We start from the raw sequence: 24,451 nt of genomic DNA, 5'->3' as shown, positions 1-24,451 counted from the left end.
ACAGACCACGCTCACATGTGTGACACACTGCTCATTACAATTCACGGCGGAAATAAAAAATAAAGGTCCAGTATTATTTTTATTGTTAAGAATGACACAAAGAAAGATACATATTCTGTCTGAACAGAAATTGCAAAAATAGTAAACATCCCACACCAAAACAGCATCAATTTCCAGCACTTAAACAGTAACCACCTTACCTAAGAAAAGGCAGCACTGAAAATATTACACCAGGCCTTAAGACACCAATACATCTCCTATTAGGAAAACGGACCAAGTCAGGCTGCTATAGAGCCCTACAGAGAAACTACACGCCAGCAGAAAACCTCACCTGAATCACGTGCTGACCCTCACCTAACATAGAATAAAGAGACCAAAACGCATAACAAGAAGCATGCAGACAAAAACTGAACTGGAAACCGCAACAAGCCAGAGTCTCTGTATGCAGTGTAACAAAGGAAAAAAGAAACATCACCCATCCTTATAAAACAAATCAAGAAATATAAAATCAGTAGCAGTAAAACTGTACTAAGAAAAAGAACAGGTTATTTCAAAACAGCGGATGAGTGGAATATCCAATAATTAAAAAAACATATAAAAATGTCTAGATACCAATAAAATATTTCAAATAGCAGACACAAAGACCCAGTAATGAAAATAATAAGGATACAAACATTTTTTGCTCTGCAGACCTGGGAATGTTTGATATCCAGGTGTCCTGAGATTGTTCTGAATTAGCAGGAGGAGGGGTTGTTTGCTTGGAACTTTCTCCTCTCTCTCTCACACACTGGCGCTCAGTCACTCACATATACACATGCTTTTTCTCCCTCACTTATATAGGCTCTTAATTACACATTTACACACAGACTGTCATTCACATGCTTACAAACATGCTCTCTCTCTTTCTCTCATTAACACACAGGCTCTCAATCATATACTCACATGCTTTCTCACCTAAACCAGCTCTCAATCACACACATGCTCTCTCTCTCTCATTTACACACAGGCTCTCAATCATATACTCACATGCTTTCTCACCTAAACCAGCTCTCAATCACACACAGACACAATTGCTCTCTCTCTCTCTCTCATTTACACACAGGCTCTCAATCACACACAGACACACATGCTCTCTCTCTTTCTCTCATTTACACACAGGTTCTCAATCACATACTCCCTCACCTAAACCAGCTCTCAATCATTCACATACATGCTATCTCACACACACATGCTTACTCATTCACTCACTCCACCCCCCCCCCCCCCCCGAACTAGCGGCAGCAGCCTCCTCCTCCACGTCCAACCCTAAAGGCAGCAGCAACCTCCTTCACTTTCAGCCCTCGCGGAGGAGGAGTCCCATCGGCGGAGGGGGGTTGACCACTCTTCTTCATTTCTCCTCCGAAGCCGCGCTGCACATTCTTTGGCCCACGCTGACCACACTAGCATAGTCTCTTCTTTCCCGCGCACGCACTCGCTGCTCACCACTTCCGCTTTCCGGGCCGCGGGGGGTGGGAAGAAGAGAGCATGCGGGCGCCGCTGACTCCAGCTGTCCTGCTGCGTTCTGGCCGGGCGAGGAGGACCGGGGAGCAGCTGGGTCAGCGGGGAACGGATCCTACGAGGATATTGCTCCGAAACACTTCTTCTGGTTGGGTGGGCAACTGCCCACCCAGTCCCACCCGTGGCAACGCCACTGCTAAATGGCACTTTTTCATTTACCCTACGAACTCATGGCAAAAGGGATTCTCAGGTCAGTCATCAACATTTTTAATTTTTGTTCTGGCAGAGCAAGGGTAACCGGGGATCCCTGTTGCCTTGATGTCTTTGTATACAGGTGAGAGGGTCTGGAGAAGGAGGGGACACGTTGAAGGGGGAATTGGCTGGTTTGTGGGGGGGCAGTTCCTTTCACTTTCTGTGTTTTCATCAAACACTGCATTGTTGTTACATATAGTCAGGAAAGCAGTTTATAAATTTTTAAATTACAATTCATTTCTGATGGGGAACAGAACATGGTGGTGGGGATGTGTTTGCTTTTGGGGGTTATGTATTCCAAGATTTTCCTATACATAAAGCTGTTCTGTGATATTGCACTGCTGTTACACTGATGGACTCCCCTATTGAACATGTCATGAATTCTCTGTGGATCATGTCCTTCCAGTTTTACACTGGTATAGCAGTGTAATGCTCACAATTCCTCTGTGAATAAAGCTATACTGGTGTTGTGGTGCTATTGTTTGGCAATGTGATGTAGTATACTGATGCCAGAAGTGATTCAGAAGAAATGAAACAAATCTCAGTGAGCCTGGAAGATGTACTAGAGAATACTGAAAAACTAAAGAGTAACAAATGACCTTGACCAGATAGTACATAATCCCAGAGTACTGAAAGAACTGAAAAATGAAATTGCAGAACTGCTATCAGTAATCTATATACTACCATTAAAATCACTTACAGTGCCTGAAGACTGAAGGATGGCCAATCTAATGCCAGTTCTTTAAAAAAAGGAATCAAGGTGTAATCCAGGAAATTACAAATCAGTGAGACAAACATCAGTGCAAGGAAAAATGATTATAAAGAACAAAATTACTGAACATATATAGAAACATATAAATGATGGCAGAAAAGCATCAAATTGTCCATCCAGTTTGCCCAGTAAGCTTACGGTAGCATCTGCCCGCCAAACAGGTCACCCCCATAATGGTAGCATCTGCCGTGCCATACAGGTCACCCCCATAATGGTAGCAGCTGCCACGCCAAACATGTCACCCCATAATGGTAGCATCTGCCGCGCCATACAGGTCACCCCCATAATGGTAGCATCTGCCGTGCCATACAGATCACCCCCATAATGGTAACATCTGCCGTGCCATACAGGTCACCCCCATAATGGTAGCATCTGCCGTGCCATACAGATCACCCCCATAATGGTAACATCTGCCGTGCCATACAGGTCACCCCCATAATGGTAGCATCTGCCGTGCCATACAGGTCACCCCCCTTAATGGTAACATCTGCCGCGCCAAACATGTTACCCCATAATGGTAGCATCTGCCGTGCCATACAGGTCACCCCCATAATGGTAGCAGCTGCCACGCCAAACATGTCACCCCATAATGGTAGCATCTGCCGTGCCATACAGGTCACCCCCATAATGGTAGCATCTGCCGCGCCATACAGGTCACCCCCATACATAATTTCCTAAACCTTCAAAGTCAGGGCCTTGTTGGTTGCTGACTGAGTTCAAACCCTCATTACTTCTTCCCGTTAAAGTAGACAGCAAACAAAGTTGGAGGTGCATCCAAAGTATCAGGCTTATTGGTTAAGGATAGTAACAACAGCAAGAAACCCAAATGTTTATTTGTTTTCTCAGACCATAAAATTCAATGTCTTTGTTGGTTGCTGTATGACCCTAATCCCCCTTTTCCTATTTTCCCCCTGCGTTTAAGCAGAGAGCAATAATGGAGTTGCATCAGTGGTATGGAGGCTTATTGGTTAAGAGTGGTAATCACCACACTGTGATGCTGGTGGTATACTGGTGGTATTTTAGTCATGTGTCAGAGTGATGCAGGTAAACCTCTATGGATCCTCTATGGATAATGCTGTACTGGTGTTATGGGGATATTTTAGTCATGTGGCAGTATGATGCTGGTATACCTCCATGGATCCTCTATGGATAATGCTGTACTGGTGTTATGGGGATATTTTAGTCATGTGGCAGTATGATGCTGGTATACCTCCATGAATCCTCTATGAATAATGCTGTACTGGTGTTATGGGGATATTTTAGTCATGTGTCAGTGTGATGCTGGTATACCTCCATGGATCCTCTATGGATAATGCTGTACTGGTGTTATGGGGATATTTTAGTCATGTATCAGTGTGATGCAGGTATACCTCCATGGATCCTCTATGGTGGTCTGGCATTGTGTCTCTGGTATACCCCCATGTTCTCTCTTTGTATTTAGCAATAATGGTGTGGCAGAGTGATGCTGGCATACTTCCATGGTTCCATTGTGGTTACATCTGTAGTAATATTATGGTGGCATAACAGTGGTATGGCAGTGTAATGGTGATTTGCCCACATACTTGCTATGAGGATTAAGCTGTAGTGGTGTCACAGTGCTGCTCCATTTGTGTATGTCCCTAGCAGCTTACCATGATTCCCCCATGGATAAAGCCACGCCGGTAGTGAGCCGGCTTCAGATGTGGATACTCTTCTGTGCTGGTGACCCGGATCCCCCAGACCTTCTTCCATGCTTCATACAGCTGCATATGGACAGGGTAGACCCCAGAGTGATGGGGGGCCACGGCGTACCCCGTGTCAGTCGGAATGCCGTGTTCCTGCAATAACAAGGTAGAAAGAGCTTCCTGAATACAGGGCACAAGAAGCAGGCCACTCCCCTTTACTGACTGATGACCTTTCTTTCAGCATCTATATATAAGTAAGAAAGTTATAGAATGAGAACCACAAAACTGACAATGATTATTTTCTGCTAGTAATGTATTGTAAATGAATTGCTTTTCATTTAATGAAGCATGCTTACTTAGTGCAAAATATACCTTGTAACCCTGGTAATAGCTGAGGAAAAGGAGAATTAAGTCATGGTTCCACTTCTCACTTTCATCAAAAGACTTGAGGGGAGAGAGGTATCTGCTTTGCGTCTTCAAACCACTGCTGCTATTCTCATCCCTGCATTTGTTTCTCATTACTTTTATCCTGCGCCCTGCAAAGGTCGATAACTTGCACAATATGAAGATAACAAACAGCAGGCAATAATATCAATATCACTCTGCAGAAAACAAAGCTGAAGTTAACATTTAGTGCTCCTGAGTAAATTGAATTTTTTTATGGTTTGAAATGGATCAAATTTCACGCAGGATTGAGTTCCAGATTGTTGGTCCTGCAATGTAAAAAGCTCGCTCTTGCATGACAGTAAGTTTGCTATGTTTTGCAGCTGGAGTGTCGAGAAGCTGATCTGACATTTCTTGTTGGTACATAAAAATGTAGGATTGAACTCATCTAGGGACTAGTTATGTTGTGTAAGAGGTTGTCATTTGTCTGGTGGCTAGTAAAGGGATTCCTGAATGTATTCCCAAATTTGCGTGTTAGTGAGGAGAATTCTGTGCTAATTGTAATGATCTGAGTGAACTCTGAGGAAGGCCAACATAATTTTAGTGGTCAATGCCGGTGAGAATGAAGGCTTTTAGAACAGTTTGAAAATTGTTGTGGTCCAGCCAAACTCCATCCTCAGCCAAAATAGCCGCCTGGAGCTCAGACAGTTTAACCTGCACTGAGCTTTACCTGTAACCCCATTGACTGATTTGATGCAAGGGAGCACTAAGGGCAGGTTATCAGCCACGCTTCTGTGGTCTTTCAGACAGCAACCAAAGCAAAAAAGGCTTACAAGATCCTCTTACAATGTACTAAAAATCATACATCAGTTCAGTTTGGGGTTATTCAAAAAGTAAATCATTTAAAGATTACTTGGTGCAGGCAAATTGGACACTTAGGTACTTTTCTGACTATTGGCCTCTAACAGACAATTTATGCAGCTAAAGTTATCCATATAAGTCATCAGGAATATTACATGGGATAAATGTGCCACTGAATATCCTTGAAAAGGTTATGTGGGTAACATTTCTTGGCAAACCTTGGAAAGCCCTACCGGGCCTCTACTAAAAGAGTTATCCCATATTAACAGGGTGAATAGAAGTAGATGTTGCTTCATGTGGAAAGCTGAAATGACAGAGTCCTGAGAGGTGGATTTTAAAAGGGTTGTGTGTGGCAAAACCCAGAGATACACGCGTGGATTTTAAAGGCTTGTTTGAAAAGCATGTTTTGAGTTCTTTTTTAAATGTTTTGGTGTTGTTTTGTGATCTTAGTTGTTTTGGCAGTGAGTTCTAGAGTTGAGGACCAGCTATGGAGATGGCTCTGTTTCTAACATTGGAATGTTTGGTGGTTGAGATTGATGGTATGTCTAGTTACAATTTGCTAGTGGTTCTTGTATTGCATTGGGATACGTGTTTCTTGATAATTTTGTTTAGGCATGTTCCTTCACTGTTGTATATTGTACTGTGTAAGATGGTTAGTGTTTTGTATTATAGAAACATAGAAATGACGGCAGAAGAAGACCAATCGGCCCATCCAGTCTGCCCAGCAAGCTTCACACTTCTTTTTTTCTCATACTTATCTGTTTCTCTTGGCTCCTAGTAACCTTTGGTTCTATTTCCCTTTCACCCCCACCATTAATGCAGAGAGCAGTGATGGAGCTGCATCCAAGTGACATAACAAGCTTGATTAGTTAGGGGAAGTAACCGCCGCAATAAGCAAGCTACACCCATACTTATTTGTTTACCCAGACTATGTTATTCAGCCCTTATTGGTTGTTTTTCTTCTCCCCTGCTGTTGAAGCAGAGAGCTATGCTGGATAAGCGTGAACTATTAGTTTTACTTCTCCCCTGCCGTAGAAGCAGAGAGCTATGCTGGATATGCATGAAATATTAGTTTTTCTTCTCCCCTGCTGTTGAAGCAGAGAGCTATGTTGGATATGTATTGAAAGTGAAGTATGCATTGAAAGCCACATTATCTATCAACAAATATTGAATAAGCCTAATAGTTGGTAATACCTATAGCTTATGAACTCTTCGTTAATTTTACATACTCTTGCCCACCCCTGTTTTTTGTTTTTTTTAATTTAATTTGGAGATGGCAGCCCTCCATCCTTCCGCTCCGTGAAGGTGGAACACCAACCACTGGCCACTGGCATCCCGCTCCGTGAATGCCTCTGTGGCTACTGCCGCTCCGTGCAGTGTTTTGCTGCCTCCTCTTTATACACTTCCTCTAGACCTGATGGATCCACAGTGTTTATCCCACGCCCCTTTGAAGTCCTTCACAGTTTTGGACTTCACCACTTCCTCCGGAAGGGCATTCCAGGCATCCACCACTCTCTCTGTGAAGAAATATTTCCTGACATTGGTCCTTAGTCTTCCTCCCTGGAGCCTCAGCTCGTGACCTCTGGTTCTGCTGATTTTTTTCTGACGGAAAAAAATCAGCAGATCGTTAAAGTTTTTCAAGTATCTGAAGGTCTGAATCATATCACCCCTGCTCCTCCTTTCCTCCAGGGTGTACATATTTAGATTCTTCAATCTCTCTTCATATGACATCCGATGAAGACCCTCCACCTTTCTGGTCGCACTTCTCTGTACCGCTTCCATCTTGTCTCTGTCTCTTTGTAGATAGGGTCTCCAGAACTGAACACAGTACTCCAGGTGAGGCCTCACCAAGGACCTGTACAAGTGGTTAATCACTTCCCTTTTCTTACTCGATATTCCTCTCTCTATGCAGCCCAGCATTCTTCTGGTTATTGCTATCGCCTTGTCACATTGTTTCACAGACTTCATATCATTAGACACTATAACCCCTAGGTCCCTCTCCTGCTCCGTGCACATCAGCCTTTCCCCCCCCTCATCGAATACAGTTCATTCTGATTTCCACTCCCCATATGCATGACTTTGCACTTCTTGGTATTGAATCTCAGCTGCCATATCTTCGACCACTCTTCCAGTTTCCTTAAATCCCGTCTCTTTCTCTCCACTCCTTCCGGCGTGTCCACTCTGTTGCAGATCTTAGTGTCGTTCGCAAAAAGACAAATCTTACCTTCTATCCCGTCCGCAATGTCGCTCACAAAGATATTGAACAGGACCGGTCCCAACACCGAACCTTGCGGTACACCACTTAAAACCGCTCTCTCTTCAGAGAGAGTTCCATTTACCATCACACATTGTCTTCTGTCCGTCAACCAGTTTGCAATCCAGGTCACCAACTCGGCACTCACTCCTAAGCTTGTCGATTTATTCACCAGTCTCCTGTGCGGAACCGTATCAAAAGCTTTGTTGAAATCTAAGTAGATGACATCGAGCGCTCTTCCTTGATCCAATTCCTTGGTTACCCAGTCAAAAAAGTCAATCAGATTTGTCTGACAGGATCTTCCCCTGGTGAATCCATGCTGCCTCTGGTCCAGCAATTCTCCGGACTGTAGATAGTTCACTATTCTCTCTTTCAACAGTGACTCCATTACTTTTCCCACCACTGAAGTGAGGCTAACCGGTCTGTAGTTACCAGCCTCCTCTCTGTTCTCTCTGTATTAGATTCTCTTTTCTACAGGTAGCCAGTGTAGACTGTTTAGCACAGGAGTGATGTGATCGGATTTTTTGTGCCCGGTGAAGATTCTGGCTGAGGCGTTTTGCAGTAGCTGGAGTGGTCGGATAGAGGCTTTGGGTAGTCCTAACAATAGAGAGTTGCAATAGTCGAAGCTGGTGAATATAAGTGATTGTAGAACAGTTCTGAAATTGGGGTGGTACAGTAGTGGTTTTAGTTGTTTGAGGATTTGTAATTTGTGGAAGCCTTGTTTAATTTTGGTTGAGATGTGCTTTTTGAGGTTAAGTTCTGGGTCTAGCCATATTCCAAGATCTCTCACATTGTCTTTTAATTTGATGCATGTGTTGTCGATTTTTATGGAATGATTTGTGTTTAATCCTGAGTTTTTTCTTTCTAGTAGAATACATTTGGTTTTGTCCATGTTTAGATATAGCTTCATGAGGTTTAGCATGTTTCTTATGGTGTCTAGGTAGGAGGCCGAGAGTTTCATTGTATCTTCGATGGTGGTTGTTATTGGAATGATTAATTGTATATCGTCGGCGTACATGTAGTATGTGGCGCTGAGACTTGTGAGGAGTTGGCAGAGTGGTAGGAAGTATATATTAAAAAGTGTGGCAGAGAGAGCAGAGCCTTGTGGCACTCCGGTTTCAAGAGGTGTGGCATCTGAGGAGTGGTTGTTGATGTTAACTTTGAAATATCTGTTTTTAAGGAAGGATGTGAACCATTTGAGAGTTTTGCCTGAAAGACCGATGTCAGTAAGTCTGTTTATAAGGCTTTTATGGTCTACCATGTCAAATGCTGCTGAGAGGTTGAGTAATATGAGGATGTATCTTAGATTGTTGTCAAAGCCTCTTATTATTGAGTTTGATAAGTTGAGTAGCAAGGTTTCTGTGCTGTGATTTTTTCTGAAGCCGTGTTGGGCTGGGTTTAAGATGTTGTTGGTTTCGAGATGCTCATTGAGTTGTTTCAGAGCAGCTTTCTCTGTCATTTTAGCTAGCAGTGGTAAATTTGATATTGGGCGGTAGTTATTCAAGTCATTTGGATTGAGGTTCTTTTTTTTATTATTGGTTTAATAGTTGCAATTTTTAATATATCTGGTAGTTCACCTTCTTCGAGAAATTTATTTATGATAGCCATGATGGATGGAGCAATGCTTTGTGCAATTTCTTTTAGGGCACGAGTTGGAATTGTGTCCAGATCGTGGCAGGCTGGGATAAGTTTTCTTAATAGTTTCTCTGTTTCAGTGGTCAATATGGGGTCGAAATTGGACCAGGGTATTATGTTTTTGAAGGTAATCTGGTCATTTAGGATAGTGGATTTGTTTATGTTTCCCGTTATTCTGCTGATTTTGTTTTTGAAGAACAGAGAAAGTTCTTGGCTTAAGTTTTTGGTTTGTGAAGTGGGGTTGTTGTTTTCTGATATTAAGTTGTTCACTATGTTATAGAGGGATTTGGAGTTGTTAGTGGAGTTTTTATTTTATTGCTATAGTAATCTTGCTTAGTGTTAATCATTTTTTTTATATGTGGCAAGATATGTGCGATACCTTTCCAATGTTAGTGGGGATTTATTTTTTAGCCATTCTTTTTCTTTTTTCCTTAGGGTGGATTTTGAGTCTCTTAGTTGGGTGTTGAACCAGGGGTTTGTTTTCTCTCTGTTGTTTTTTATATGTTTTGTTCTTTCAGGGTTTATGTTGTTGGCAGTTTCAGCTGTGAGTTTGTGCCATGATTTGGTGGCGTTGTTTATGTTGGAAAGATCCAGATTTATTACTTGTTTTCTGAGTTCTTGCTGGAGGATGTCGGTATTTGAAGGAGTATGTTTCGTTTGTTTTAGTCGGACCATGGGACTGGTGTATACGATATTGATGTGTTTGAGAAGTCGTTTGTGAATATCAGACACAGGGTGTGACCCGCTTTATGAGTTGGGTTGTTAACCAGTTGTGTGAGATTTAAAGTAGATTTATTTATTTATTTATTTAGAATTTTTATATACAGACATTCTCGATACACATATCAAATCAGGTCGGTTTCCATTGAACATAAGAACGTAAATATTAAATAGATAGTAAATATTAAATAGATAGTACGTCAAGCAAGGTTTGGCAGTTTTGAGATCGGGGGCTACTGTCCATGTGGAGGTTGAAATTTCCTAGTATAATTGTAGGTTTCTTCGTGCTGATGTTTGTTATGAAGAATTCTAGGAGTGGGGATATGTCATTGTTTAGAAGTTTGGGGGGGGGGGGCAGTATACTATGCAGATTTTCATGTTTTCTGAGTCGAAGATGGTTACTTAATATTGTTGCAGGATTGTGTGTGGGTTCGGTTTCATTGTGAAATGTTTTTTATGATTAGTAGTAATCCTCCTCCTCTGCGGGATTTCCGGGGAATTGAAAATAGGTCGTATTCATTGTTATTTAGTTGTTTTGTGATTACTTGTTCAGTATTTTTAAACCAGGTTTCAGTGACGGCGATGAAGTCAAGGTTTTTTCCTGTATGATATCTGATAAGAGCATGAATTATTTAGTTAGGGCTTGTGCGTTTATTAGGAAGAATGAAAGATATAACATGTTTTTTATAGATTTCTTGAAGGGGATATTGATTAAATATCGGTGTCTTTCAGGAGGGGTCTTGTTGGGCGTTGAGGCCATCTTTGTTTGAATTGGAGTTGTGGGTAGTTTTGGGGGTAGATTTGTGTGGGGGAGTGGTTGTGGTGGTGTTTCATCTGTTATTTTTTATGGTTGGTGAAATAGATATGTTTTTGGGTGGAAGTTTTTGTGGTGTGGCTTTTGTAGCTTGGCCAGTGTTCGTCATTGACCAGGGTGTCCGGCCAGTTTAGAATCATGAGCCCATCTTAGCAATTTCTTTCTTAGATTGCAGGGTACAATGGTCTTGTCCGGGGGTACCGGATGTGTAGCTGTGAGAACCACTCTCTTCGGGTCAGTAATATGCTGGGGTTCATCAGGTACATCCTCTGAGAGAAAAGAGCAAGAAAATGCGTCTGCTTTGACATTCTTTTCACCAGGGCGATATTTCAGCAAAAAGTCAAATCTGTTGAAGAACAGGGACCACCTCACCTGTCTATGTGGTTGAGGTGTCGTTGACCGTGATGGAGGTACTCCAGATTTTTGTGATCAGTGTAAACAATAATCTGATGTTGTGCACCTTCAAGCCAGGGGCGCCATTCTTCAAATGCCACTTTTATTGCCAACAGTTCTTTAATTCCAATGCCGTAGTTCTTCTCTACTGGTGAGAAGCATCGGGAAAAGAATGAACAGGGGTGTAAGATCTTTGAAATACCGGTCTGGCTTAGCATGGCCCCTACACCCACATCAGAGACATCGACCTCCACAATGAAGGGTCTTGTAGGGTCTGGATGGCAGAGATATGGTTTGCTTTGAAAGACATCTTTTAACTTCTGGAATGCAGTCACAGCTTCCATAGACAAAGTAACAGTGTTGGCTCCTTTCTTAGTCATTGCTATTAATGGAACAGTCAATGAAGAGTAATTTTTTTTTTTTTTAATTCTTTATTTATTGCTTTCATCTTTAATACAATAAACAAACTTACATCAGAAAATTGTCTTGAATGTCAGAATTAAATACATATCAAATTATTATTTCTTGAAACATCTTTTATCTTTCATTCATTCAAGATATTTTAAGGCAATAAAGTGGAAACCTTCAAAATTATGAACGGTGAAAAGGAAAAAAAAAAAAAACATAACTATGAAAATATACATCTTTCTAAGACCTAATTCTTATCTTGCTGGTCATTAATCACGAGGAGGTCTTTGAGACCCTGTGGATCATGGAATACATAAATTTTCCCTTCCAATTTAATAATGCATTTACAGGGGTATTTCAATATAAAGTTTCCCCCTTTATCTTGCACTGTTTTCCTATATTGTAGGAAACTCTTCCTACGAATTTGAGTGTTCTTAACAAGGTCTGGGAAAACCCACACCTTTTGACCATAAAAAGTTAGGAGTCTATTACGAAAGAAAGATCTCATTATGTTGTCCCTGTCTGAAGCAAATGCGAATTGCACTAAAAGGGTTTCCCTTGTTTTTATTTCAATTTCCTCCTGAGATTTTTGTAGGAGGTCAGATAAATCTATGGAATTTTCCCCAACTTCTATCTCTTTACCATTTTTTCCTTGATGTTCTAAAACAGATTCTTTCTTTTTTCTTACTCCCAAATAGAAAGCTTTAACAATTACTGGCATACATTTCTCAGGTATTTTTAAAACTTGATTTAAGTAGCTCTTAAACAACTCAATAGAATCCATTTTTCTTATCACTGGGAAGTTATTAATTCTTAAATTTAGAGATCTAACTGTGTTTTCTAAATTTTCCAGTCTTAAATCTACTACATTCTCCTTTACCATCTGATGACATTGAATTTTTTCAACCTGGAGTATCCTTTTATCCATGACTTTCATTTCTTCTCTTTGTTTTCCCAACTCTGTTGTATGTTGAGCCAGTGAATTAGAAGTTTTAATGGCTACTTCTGTCAATTTATTTAATGAAACGTCTAGCTTTTCCATGTAATTCCATAAGCTTTCTAATGTTACATTTACAGGTTTACTTGGCAAAGTATCCATTTTGATTATCACTTCAATCTTTTCTTTATTACTACTGAGAGAGTCAACATTTCTTGGTGTACTAAACTCCCTCGGTATTTGTGTAAAGTTTTCCAACTTTTCCAATGAGTATTCATCCCGTTTTTCCTGGTCAATGGGGTTCTTTTTCTCAATTTGTTTTTCCATTCCCTCTCTAAAATCCACAGAGCTCGCATTTTCCTCTGATAAACCATTCGGGTTTATTGGGGAGAATCCTTCCCCTTTCCCGGGTGGAGATGGAGGAACCGGCGCCCCGGGGCTCAATGATATTTCAGTGGCCAGGGAGGTAGCACTCCGTTCCAGTGCTATCCCTCCAGCGGCCTGCCCTACCGGGGTATTCGATGGGTCTAGCCATTCCAGCACAGTTTTTTGTCCCGTAACAATATCAGCCACATCACTCGAAGGCTTTATTTTCGCCTTCCTTTTCGTGTGTGGCATTTTGATTAATTATAATCCAGAAATCTATTCAAGGACAAACTTGTGTTGGAGGTTCGATGTATATATTTAATTAAAGAAGGATCCACTTAGGAGATCGTGAGGAGAGATAGAATAGATTCAATCCTACCTGGAGGAGCACCGTTGCACCAGGGGTCTGTATCCGTAGTCAATAAAACAGGAAATAAATCCAGTACAGCTACATTAGCTTATCCCGGCGAATCTCGGCGAAGCCCGGCTAAGCCCTTCTCAAACTGCGCGCCCCTTTAGCGCGCGCGGCTTAAGCAGCGCGCCGGCGTCGACTGCGCGCCGCTGTAGATTCTCTTAAGTAGGCAGGACTTCCGGGTTCGCCCCTAGTACACGCCCCTCCGGCATCAACAGGTAAAGAAATCACAGCTGTAGATGGTTTCAGGCTCCGTTCGGGCAGCACTCTCCTACCCTCGGGCTCGATCAGCTGTAAGGTAAACGTCCGCTCTCCTCACGATCCAGAGAGGTATCGCTGCAGGCTCTCTTAAGTAGGCAGGACTTCCGGGTTCGCCCCTAGTACACGCCCCTCCGGCGTCAACAGGAAAAGAAATCACAGCTGTAGATGGTTTCAGGCTCCGTTCGGGCAGCACTCTCCTACCCTCGGGCTCGATCAGCTGTAAGGTAAACGTCCGCTCTCCTCACGATCCAGAGAGGTATCGCTGCAGGCTCTCTTAAGTAGGCAGGACTTCCAGGTTCGCCCCTAGTACACGCCCCTCCGGCGTCAACAGGAAAAGAAATCACAGCTGTAGATGGTTTCAGGCTCCGTTCGGGCAGCACTCTCCTACCCTCGGGCTCGATCAGCTGTAAGGTAAACGTCGCTCTCCTCACGATCCCGAGTAATTTTTAATAAAGGTCCGGTAGTACTTGGTAAATCCCAAAAATCATCTTAGAGCCTTTAGGCCAGTGGGTTGAGGCCATTTTTGAATACTCTCAAGCTTCTGAGGATCCATTTGGAAGCCTTTGTTTGAGACAATGTAACCTAAGAAGGGCACGGATTCTTTATGAAATTCACATTTAGTCAATTTGGCGTCGAAGTGGTTCTCACAAAGTCCCTGCAGATCTCTTTTGACATCTTCTTGATGGGATGGCAGGTCCTGAGAAAATATCAAGATATCGTCTAAGTAGACAATGACACATTGGTAGAGTAAGTCACGCAGAATATCATTCATCATGTTTTGGAAGACAGCTGGGGCGTTGCACAAACCGAAGGGCATCACCAGGTATTCAAAGTGTCCATCCTGGGTATTAAAAGCGGTCTTCCATTCATCGCCAGAACAAATGCGAACTAAATTATATGCTCCTTTGAGGTCAAGTTTGGAAAATATATTGGCTCCCTGTAACCTATCGAATAGCTCTGAGATGAGTGGGAAAGGGTAGCGGTCCTTTATGGTGATCTCATTCAAACCTCTATAGACAATGCATGGACGTAACGTTCCGTCCTTTTTCCCCACGAAGAAAAATCCTGCGCCGGCAGGAGACTTAGAAGGTCTTATGAAGCCTTTCTTAAGATTCTCCTGGATGTACTCTAACATCGCCTTATTCTCCACTATGGAGAGGGGGTAGACCCTTCCTTTGGATGGTTTCCTATTTGGCTTCAAATTAATCGTGCAGTCGTATGATCTGTGTGGAGGCAACACATCAGCAGCTTCTTTTGAGAATACATCTTGGTAAGATGCATATTGCGGCGGCAACCCAGGCAACAACGGGGTAGTTGGCATGCATGGTATTGGAGAGACTTCCATTAAGCATTTGCCATGACAATATGGACCCCAACGTGAAGGCTCCAACGTGGTCCAGTTGAATTGTGGCAAGTGTTTCTGCAGCCACGGTAGCCCAAGTACAAAAGAGTGCATGGCCTTCTCTTGCACAAAGAAGGAAATAGTCTCTGTATGAAAAGCATTGGTTCACAAGCTCACTGGTTCTGTAAGCAGGGTTACTTCACCTGGTAAGGGCTCTCCATGAATAGAGGACAATAGTAACGGAGGCGTCCTAGTAGTGGTAGGGATCCGCAAATGTTCCACTAGACGTTTCAAAATGAAATTTCTCCCCTGCCCCAGAATCTACTAAGGAAAGGGTCTGGTATTCCAAAGGCCTACAGATTAAAGATACTGCGAGAGAGAGTGGAGAGGGTGCAGTTAGACCTAAGAAGAATCCTCCCAAATATCGTCTCTCTTTAGAGGTCAAATGACTGCGGCCTAATTGCATTGGTTCTTTTTCACCAGCAACAGGCCCTGGGAGTGTAGGCCTGGGTACAGACTTGACACGAATCTCTCCCTGAAGTGGTCTTCTGGAACTCTTGACCTCTTGAACCTTGTCACAAAGTCGGTGATCAATCTTGGCTGCCAACTTCATCAGTTGTGCTAAGGTCTCAGGCATCTCACGAGTAACCAGTTCATCTTTCAAACGGGAGTTCAGACCTTCGAAAAATAGGGTTTTCAGGCACTTAGGGTCCCAATGTAATTCAGAAGTTAACGTCTTGAATTCTATGGTGAAGTCTGGAAAAGGTTTGTTACCTTGTTTGAGATGAACCAAAGCTGATCCTGTTATCGAGTACCAGGTAGGGTCATCAAATACTGACTTAAACAGTTCAAGAAACCCGGCAAGATCATTCAGGATAGGGTCATTGCGCTTCCACAGCGGTGAGGCCCAAGCCAGCGCTCTTCCATCCAGATACGAAAGGATATAGGTGGTCTTGGCATACGCTGTAGGAAAATGGTTAGGTTGCAGGGAAAAGTGCATGCAACATTGATTAATAAATCATCTACATTTCCAAACTTCAACTGCGAAGCGTGTCGGAGCAGATAGAGGCACTGTAGATTTGACCGTCACTTCTGGCAGTGTAACTTCTTTACCTGCGGCAGCCAGTGCATTCATCTGTGTGTGTAATTGATTAAAGGCAACAGTCAAGTTGTCTAGCGAATTCTGTTGTTCAGAGATTCGCTGGGCCAGGCCCGGAATGGCCTGCAAAGCGGAGAACTGAGCCGAATCCATGGAGTTAGCAATTTGTTATGGTTATGAGGTGTTGGAGTGGATTCTTGGGTACTGCGGTGATGGCCACTCCCATGGGGAGGAGCCCTATAAGGAACCGCAGTACTAGGCTAGATTCTATACACACAGACACAGAGAAGTTGTATTTATTATACAGCTCGATGGTACTGCCCGGGGAGTGGGCAGCAGTGAAGGTAACCCAGTAGAAGTAGTCCAGAGGTCCTCAGCAGCGGACACCAGTCTCACACTCGAGTAGGTGAATGGCAGCGCGGGGTAGCAGGGACAGGCCCCGGATGTAGACCCAGAATATAGAGTACCCGATATCCCAAGATAGGCACCTGAAATAGAGCAGAAGGGCCCCTGAGGAGCGGGTACACAGGTTAGAGTAGAAATACCCCAAAGGGCAGAGAGCTTCCTGCGGCAGCTAGGAAGCGACAGAGCAGCTTAGACCGGAGGCAATCCAATCCAATCCTTGCTAACTCAGTATCAGGTCGATACTGTAACGTGCGGTTGAAGATTTCCCGTCTGTAACGTGCTGGGAGCGCACAATTCGGACGCGTAAGGCGATCCAGCGATATAGTCTCCAGTTTCAACGCGTCCTTAGCGTTTCTTAAAACAGACGCATAACCCTTTCCGCACGCAGCGTGTATATGATATGTAAATGAACGAATTAGCTATTCCCCTCCGATACTGTAACGCGCGCCCCGACTATCGCTGCCATTTTGCCCCGCGTTTAACCTGCTAACTTACCGCCTACCCCTACCCCTGCATTAGAGGCAGGGGTAAGGGTAGACGGCAAGCTTTCCCCCAGCCCCCTCTCACCTGCCCTGGCCGCGTCCATGGATGCTGGCCTCCGGGGCAGCCCCAGTCCTCCCCCCTCCTCCCGAAGAAAAAAAAAAGCGAAAAAAAAAAGTTGCGAGAGAGAGAGAGAGGGGGGAGAGGACGGCAATCCTACGCTCGGCGACTTACTTTTGCAGCCCCCCTCCTCCGGACATCGTGGCTTCCCCCGTGCCAGTTCCCCCTCCCCTCCTCCCAAAGCAGGGTGCGAAAAGCAGCCTGCTTTGGGAGGAGGGGAGGGGGAACTGGCACGGGGGAACCTTATAACCCTGCCTGACAGTTCCCTCGGTGCTTCGGCATCGAGCTCACCTGGGCTCCCTGCTCTAGCCTTGCGCGGCCTTCGGGCCTTTCCTTTCCTTGCCTTGCCCTGCGCGGCCTTCGGGCCTTTCCTTGCCCTGCGCGGCCTTCGGGCCTTTCCTTGCCTTGCGCGGCCTTCGGGCCTTCTTCCTCGCTTTTCTTACCTGGCCTACGGGCCTTCTGACCTGCCTGCTCTGCTTACGGTGTGTGGCCTACGGGCCTTCTGTGTGTGTGGCCTACGGGCCTTCTGACCTGCCTGCTCTGCTTACGGTGTGTGGCCTACGGGCCTTCTGTGTATGTGTGGCCTACGGGCCTTCTGACCTGCCTGCTCTGCTTACGGTGTGTGGCCTACGGGCCTTCTGTGTGTGTGTGTGTGGCCTACGGGCCTTCTGACCTGCCTTGCCCTGACTACGGTGTGTGGCCTACGGGCCTTCCGTGTGTATGTGTGGCCTACGGGCTTTCTGACCTGCCTGCTCTGCTTACGGTGTGTGGCCTACGGGCCTTCTGTGTATGTGTGGCCTACGGGCCTTCTGACCTGCCTGCTCTGCTTACGGTGTGTGGCCTACGGGCCTTCTGTGTGTGTGTGTGTGGCCTACGGGCCTTCTGACCTGCCTTGCCCTGACTACGGTGTGTGGTCTACGGGCCTTCCGTGTGTATGTGTGGCCTACGGGCCTTCTGACCTGCCTGCTCTGCTTACGGTGTGTGGCCTATGGGCCTTCTGTGTATGTGTGGCCTACGGGCCTTCTGACCTGCCTGCTCTGCTTACGGTGTGTGGCCTACGGGCATTCTGTGTGTGTGTGTGTGGCCTACGGGCCTTCCGTGTGTATGTGTGGCCTACGGGCCTTCTGACCTGCCTGCTCTGCTTACGGTGTGTGGCCTACGGGCCTTCTGTGTGTGTGTGTGTGGCCTACGGGCCTTCTGACCTGCCTTGCCCTGACTACGGTGTGTGGCCTATGGGCCTTCCATGTGTGTGTGTGGCCTACGGGCCTTCTGACCTGCCTTGCCCTGCTTACGGTGTGTGGCCTACGGGTCTTCTGTGTGTGTGTGGCCTACGGGTCTTCTGTCTGTGTGTGGCCTACGGGCCTTCTGACCTGCCTTGCCCTGACCCAGCCTGAACCCAGACACTGCTACTTGCCGCCTGCCCTGACCCAGCCTGAACCCAGACACTGCTACTTGCCGCCTGCCCTGACCCAGCCTGGAACCAGACACTGTTTCTAGCCATTCCTGTCTCTCTCCACCTGGAGCCACCCTGCTGGGTGGTGTTCACGACTCCTGACCGGAGCCCAAGCGTAACACACGGCCGCTGAAGATGTGACGTCACATGCCTGACGCCAAACGTCGTGACATCACGTCTTCAGCGGCCGTGCAGGCGTCCATCTTCGCGAGCAGCTGGAGGCAGGAGAGGTCGTCCGATGTCCGGAGGGGGCTGCAAAAGTAAGGCGCTTCGCGCTTTTCGCGCCCTGCTTCGGGAGGAGGGGAAGGGGAACTGGCACGGGGGAAGCCACGATGTCCGGAGGGGGGCTGCAAAAGTAAGTTGCCGAGCGTAGGATTGCCGTCCTCTCTCCTCTCTCTCTCACAACTTTGTTTTTCACTTTTTTTTTGCTTCGGGAGGAGGGGAGAGGGGACGGCAATCCCGACTTCCTGGTATCTGTCATTTCAAATGACATTTGAAATGACAGATACCAGCGTGGCCGTGAAGCGTTAGGCCCGAGCACCCAGGTTACTGTATAGGCGCTCTATACAGTAAAATGGCTTGCGCGGGCCTAACGCTTCCCTAACACTTCGCAGCCGCGGCATGCATTTGCATGCAATTAGAAGAGAGTATCGAGCGGTAGGTGAAGAGAACTGTGCGTGCAGGGAACGAGGGTGCGCCGGGCACTGCCGCACTCTTTTTACCGTGGCCTTAGAGTATCGACCTGTTTGTTAGCAAACGAAGAGCAGGCTAAATACTCGGAAGGGATGCCCCTGAGGTTCCTGCCATGACGTGGATATAGACGTGGGTGGCATGCGCACGCGCACCCTAGGAGGCCCTCAGGAAAATCATGGTGAACACCATCACCGTTGCCGATCCGGCAACAATGGAGAGAGCGGCATGAAGACGCAGCATCAACCATCTTCCCAAGGCTTGAGGAGAGAGAAGGAAGAAAGGTCAAAGCCGTCTGAGACCGACAGACGCAACAGCTATATTTGAATGTGCCAGTTAAATGTAAAGTTATCTGGGTATGTGTCCCAGGATGACTTTAAACTTAACTGGCTATATTCAAAATACAGCCAGTAAAGTCATTAAAACAACCTGTAGCCGGCCTTTGGACCCAATTCCCTACCCTACCACTCTTCTAATGTGTGGAATACATCTTAAGTGGGCTTCTAAGTTGATCACAGCTAATGTAAACGTTTAACATTTAAAGCTTCACCTTTCAGTTTTTATTAACTATTATTCTCATTTTATCAAAGACTCCCTTTTGGAAGTTTAACGCTAGAGTAGAAGACTTATTGTCCTCCTACTCATTAAGTCAAATTTAATTACACTATAGTCACTGTTACCAGGTAGCCCCTTACCATTACCTCTTGCACCAAATTCTAAGTTATACTAAAAATTTATATCCAAAATGGTTCCCCCTGTCATCAGCTCCAGGACCATCTACTCCATCTAGCAGTCCTGTATTTCTTCTAGAAACTTTATCTCTCCAGCATGTCCTGATGTTAGTTACCAGTCAATACTGCAGTAATTGAAATCTACCATAATTACTGCACTGCCAAATTTGTTAGCTTCCCTAATTTCTCATCTGTCTGTTCATATTGGCCAGGTGGACATTAGTATACCATCACCACTATACTCTTCCCCATCACACATGGAATTTACACCCATAAGGACCTAACTGTGCATTTGGTCTCCTTCAGGATCTTTATCCTATTGGACTATATGCCATCCTGGACATAAAGCACACCCACTCCTGCACCAAGTTGATCCACCCTATCATCGTGATATAATTGTACCTTGGTATCTCCCATTGGTTGTCCTCCTTCCACCATGTCTCTGAGATTCCAATTAAGTCTATGTCATCATTCACTGCTATACCTTCTAATTCTCCCATCTTACTTCTTATTCACCTGTACTATAAACATAAAGTGCCACACCGCCTCCCGGGTGCTCCTCTCTGTCATTGCGATATAATTTGTACCCCGGTATAGCACTGTCCCATTGGTTATCCTCCTTCCACCATGTCTCTGAGATGCCAATTAAGTCTATGTCATCATTCACCGCTATACATTCTAATTCTTCCATCTTACTTCTTAGACTTCTGGCATTAGCATACAAACATTTCAAAGTTTGTTTTTTGTTTGTATTTTCATTCTGCTTTTTAATTGATAGGGATAAGTTAGAATTTTTTAGCTCAGGTGAGTTTTTAGTTACAGGCACTTGGACTACTTTTCTTATTATTGGAACCTATTAGGTATTCCCGCGCGATTCAGTAAGTAAAATGTGCAGCCACCCCGCACATTTTACTTTCAGAAATTAGCGCCTACCCAAAGGTAGGCGCTAATTTCTTTGGGCACCGGGAAAGTGCACAGAAAAGCAGTAAAAACTGCTTTTCTGTGCACCCTCTGACTTAATATCATGGCAATATTAAGTCGGAGGTCCTGAAGGGTAAAAAAAGTAAAAAAAAAAAAGAAAAAAAAATTTGAAGTCGACCCGTGGCTTTCGGGTCAAAAACCGGACGCTCAATTTTGCTGGCGTCCGGTTTCCGAGCCCGTGGCTGTCAGCGGGCTCGAGAACCGACGCCTGCAAAATTGAGCGTCGGCTGTCAAACCCGCTGACAGCCGCCGCTCCGGGCCAAAAAGAGGCACTAGGGACGCGCTAGTGTCCCTAGCACCTCCTTTTGCCCGTTTCTACCACCGGGCCTAATTTAAATATTGGATCGCGCGTACAGGTGAGTGGCCTGTGCGCGCGCCGGAAGAGTGGGCGTTTGCCCACTCTCCCATGGACTTTACTGAATCGGCCCGTTAGTTAGTCAGCCAGCGTGACTCACTGCTCTCTTGATTAACAAATGTTGGTACTTAATCAAACCAAATCACACTACCTCAACATCTTTCCAAGGTGAGTAACTGAGCTGAACTATTCAACCTTCTGGACTTGCTGTTTGCTGCCTGCCTTCAGCCTCCGCTTGGCTCCTGGATTTGCTGCTTGCCATCGGCTTTCACCTTGTGCCTGGCTCTTGGACTTGCTGCTTGCCACTGCTGACCAGTCATCTGTTTATCGGATCCGCCCCTATACTGAGACTTCTGAATCCCTGCCTGCCGTCAGTACCCAAAGTAAATGGTTGGATTCAAGTGGCGAGTTTCCACCTGTGGTAGTTGGATGCTATCACCTAAGGTCCCACAGTAACCTAACAGAATTACAGTAAACTTTAATGTGAACATCCATCCAGTGAGTCCTGCCTTCCCCAAAGTGCTATAGTAAGACACACACACAGAAGAGCACCACTGCCTGGGCCAAGAAGGTTAGCCTTCACCCCACAGAAAGGACCCACACCTTGGGGACTGAGGAAAGGAGAAAGAGAAAAGGGTGAGGAAAGCCCAGGTTATACATTATTTTATGCCCCTTCAGAATATGTCAAAAAAGAAATGGGAATGTGCACCCACAATCAAAAGCCGAGGCTCAGCAAAACCCAGAAAAAATTATGTCAAGCAAAATGCACTAATTGCAAGGTGTCCGCATGCCATTCGGTGAGCCCTGTTGCATACAGGCCACGTGTGTGTTCATTCATTCACAAAGGCTCAGTTTCAGAATGTTCCATTTTTTAAAATATTTTTCAAAGCAAATAAAATTAAATTAGAAAAAAGATCAACAGTCCTAGTCAAAATTAGTGTGGAGCCCTGGAACAACAAACATTTAAATAATTGTTATGCATTCATTGGCAATAAATTATTGATTATTGTAATGCTTTATACATTGGTTTGCTGGATAAACTGACCCATAAGATGCAGATTTTATAAAAGGTAATGGTAGTTCTATTATTTTACTGGCTCTCTCAGTATCAGAAAGAGCAAAATTTACATAGGGGTCGATGCAAAAGAATCGTATTGAAAGTTCAGCGCCCTCTTTCGTAGCGCGCCCCCGGGCACCTCTCCTGGGGCTGCCATGCAATATTCAAATTAGGGTTTGTGCACCCCTAGCACCTCCTTGACAGTGGGAACCCACGCGCGGTTACCCGTCTGCCAGTTAGGAAAACAGACACTACATTTATTGGCGCACAGCCAGGGGTTTGGGAAATGGATGCTTGCTAACTATGCATCCGTTTCCTGAATCTGACCGACTGCACTTTTTTAGAAACTTTTTTTTAAAAACTTTTAAAAAGATTTTGTTCCTCCTGCTTAATATTGCAACAATATTAAGTCGAAGGATGTACAGAAAAGCAGTATTTTCTGCTTTTCTGTACAACATTTGGGGATGCACAGCAATTAATGCCTGCTCCGGGCAGGCGTTAATTTCTGAATGAAAAATGTGCTTATTGGTCGCACATTTATCTTTTTGCATTGGGAGTGAATAACTAATAGCGCTCATCACATGCATTTGCATGTGATGAGCGCTATTAGTTTCACCGCACGTTGGACGCACGTTGTGGAGGCGCTAATCCCCTTATTTCCTAAAGGGATTAGGTAGTGCCTACACAACCCGCGTCCAACTGCAGCTTAAACAATGTGCTCAGCTGAGCGCACTGTATTGCATCGGCCCCATTGTGTGTGTGTGTGTGAGGTATTTATCCACCAGACAGAGCAGAATGTGGCAAATTGTGAACTCCACTTGAGTCAAGGGGACTTATTAAAGATTCCAATATTTCAGGAGATGCGGTTGACATATAATAGAGCTAAGGCATTCTAAGTGATGGCACCTCAGAACAGTTTGACCTTGTAGATAGGTTTAAATATTTATTCTTTCATAAAAGAGTAAAGACCAGAGTTTCAGTGCATGGATGAGATGATGGTGTGTAGAAGAAAGAGCAAAATTTACATAGGGGTCGAGTGGAGTGGAGTGAGAGAAGCCCCCGGACCCCGGGGGCTTCTCTCACTCCACATGGCGGCCGCCATTACGTGCCTGCTTCCCTTCAGTCTCGCGCGCGCGAGGACGTCCGTCTTGAGCGCTCAGCTCCCGGAAGCCTGGCCCCGTCCGTGCTGCTGACGTCACGCCCAAGTCCCGATATAACCGGCACTCAAACTCTCTCTCATTGCCTTGCAACGAGGTTCACAACTCCATAGTTGTTCTTAGTTGCGTTCCTGGTGGTCTCCACGTTGCCTGCTTCCGACTCCGGTTTGCTTCCGACTCCGCTTCTGCCTGCTGCCTGCCTCCGACTCCGGTTTGCCTCTGACTCTGCTTCTGCCTGCTGCCTGCCTCCGACTCCGGTTTGCCTCTGACTCCGCTTCTGCCTGCTGCCTGCCCCGACTCCAGTTTGCTTCCGACTCCACTTCAGCCTACAGCCTGCTTCAGCATCCGGTTTGCTACCGACTCCGCTTCAGCCTACAGCCTGCTTCAGCCTCCGGTTTGCCACCGACTCCGCTTCAGCCTACAGCCTGCCTCAGCATGCGGTTTGCTACCAACTCCGCTTCAGCCTACAGCCTGCCTCAGCCTCCGGTTTGCTACAGACTCCGTAGCCGCCCGCTGCCCTGCCTTCAGCCGGCCCCCGGTCCTGTACAGCCGGTCCCCTGCCTTCCGGGTACCTTGGACTTCCTATCCTTCTTGCTTGCTCTGGTCCTGGTCTAAGTCTATCTCAGCCCCTGGACTTTCTGTCTCAATTCCGAGTCCTGAGGACCCGGTGCCCTACGGGCTCCTCCCGGGGGGTCCCTGGTTCCTGGGTGAACACCTCCTGCTTGTGGCTCCGCCCCCGGCCTACCCTATCTCCCTAGGTAGGCCGGCCCAAGGGTCCACTATCTCTCCAGCAGTGTCCAACTGCAACACTCAGGGCCCTTGTTGGTTTCTGTATGAGTCTAACTCCCCTTTATCTCTTGCCGTTGAAGCAGGGGAGTTGCATCTCTCTTGCCTCTGAATGGATGAATGACTGAGATTCTGGAGGGGTTCTGGCGTAGGATCATCTATTGG

General features: G+C 45.5%; 1 protein-coding gene across 1 annotated transcript in view; it reads right to left on the bottom strand.

The window, feature by feature from the left end:
• Positions 1–24,451, bottom strand: part of LOC115076603 (bifunctional heparan sulfate N-deacetylase/N-sulfotransferase 4-like) — a 287,503-nt gene that overhangs the window by 207,022 nt on the left and 56,030 nt on the right. Inside the window, exon 5 of the mRNA XM_029578650.1 lies at positions 4,153–4,338. Coding sequence (XP_029434510.1) covers positions 4,153–4,338 — 186 coding nt within the window. The remainder of the gene's footprint in view (positions 1–4,152; positions 4,339–24,451) is intronic.

This window comes from Rhinatrema bivittatum, chromosome 1 (assembly GCF_901001135.1).
Source record: "Rhinatrema bivittatum chromosome 1, aRhiBiv1.1, whole genome shotgun sequence".
In the NCBI taxonomy this organism is placed as follows: Eukaryota; Metazoa; Chordata; class Amphibia; order Gymnophiona; family Rhinatrematidae; genus Rhinatrema; species Rhinatrema bivittatum.
Note: the sequence above shows the minus strand (reverse complement) of the source record. Positions and strands in the feature narration are given on the sequence as shown.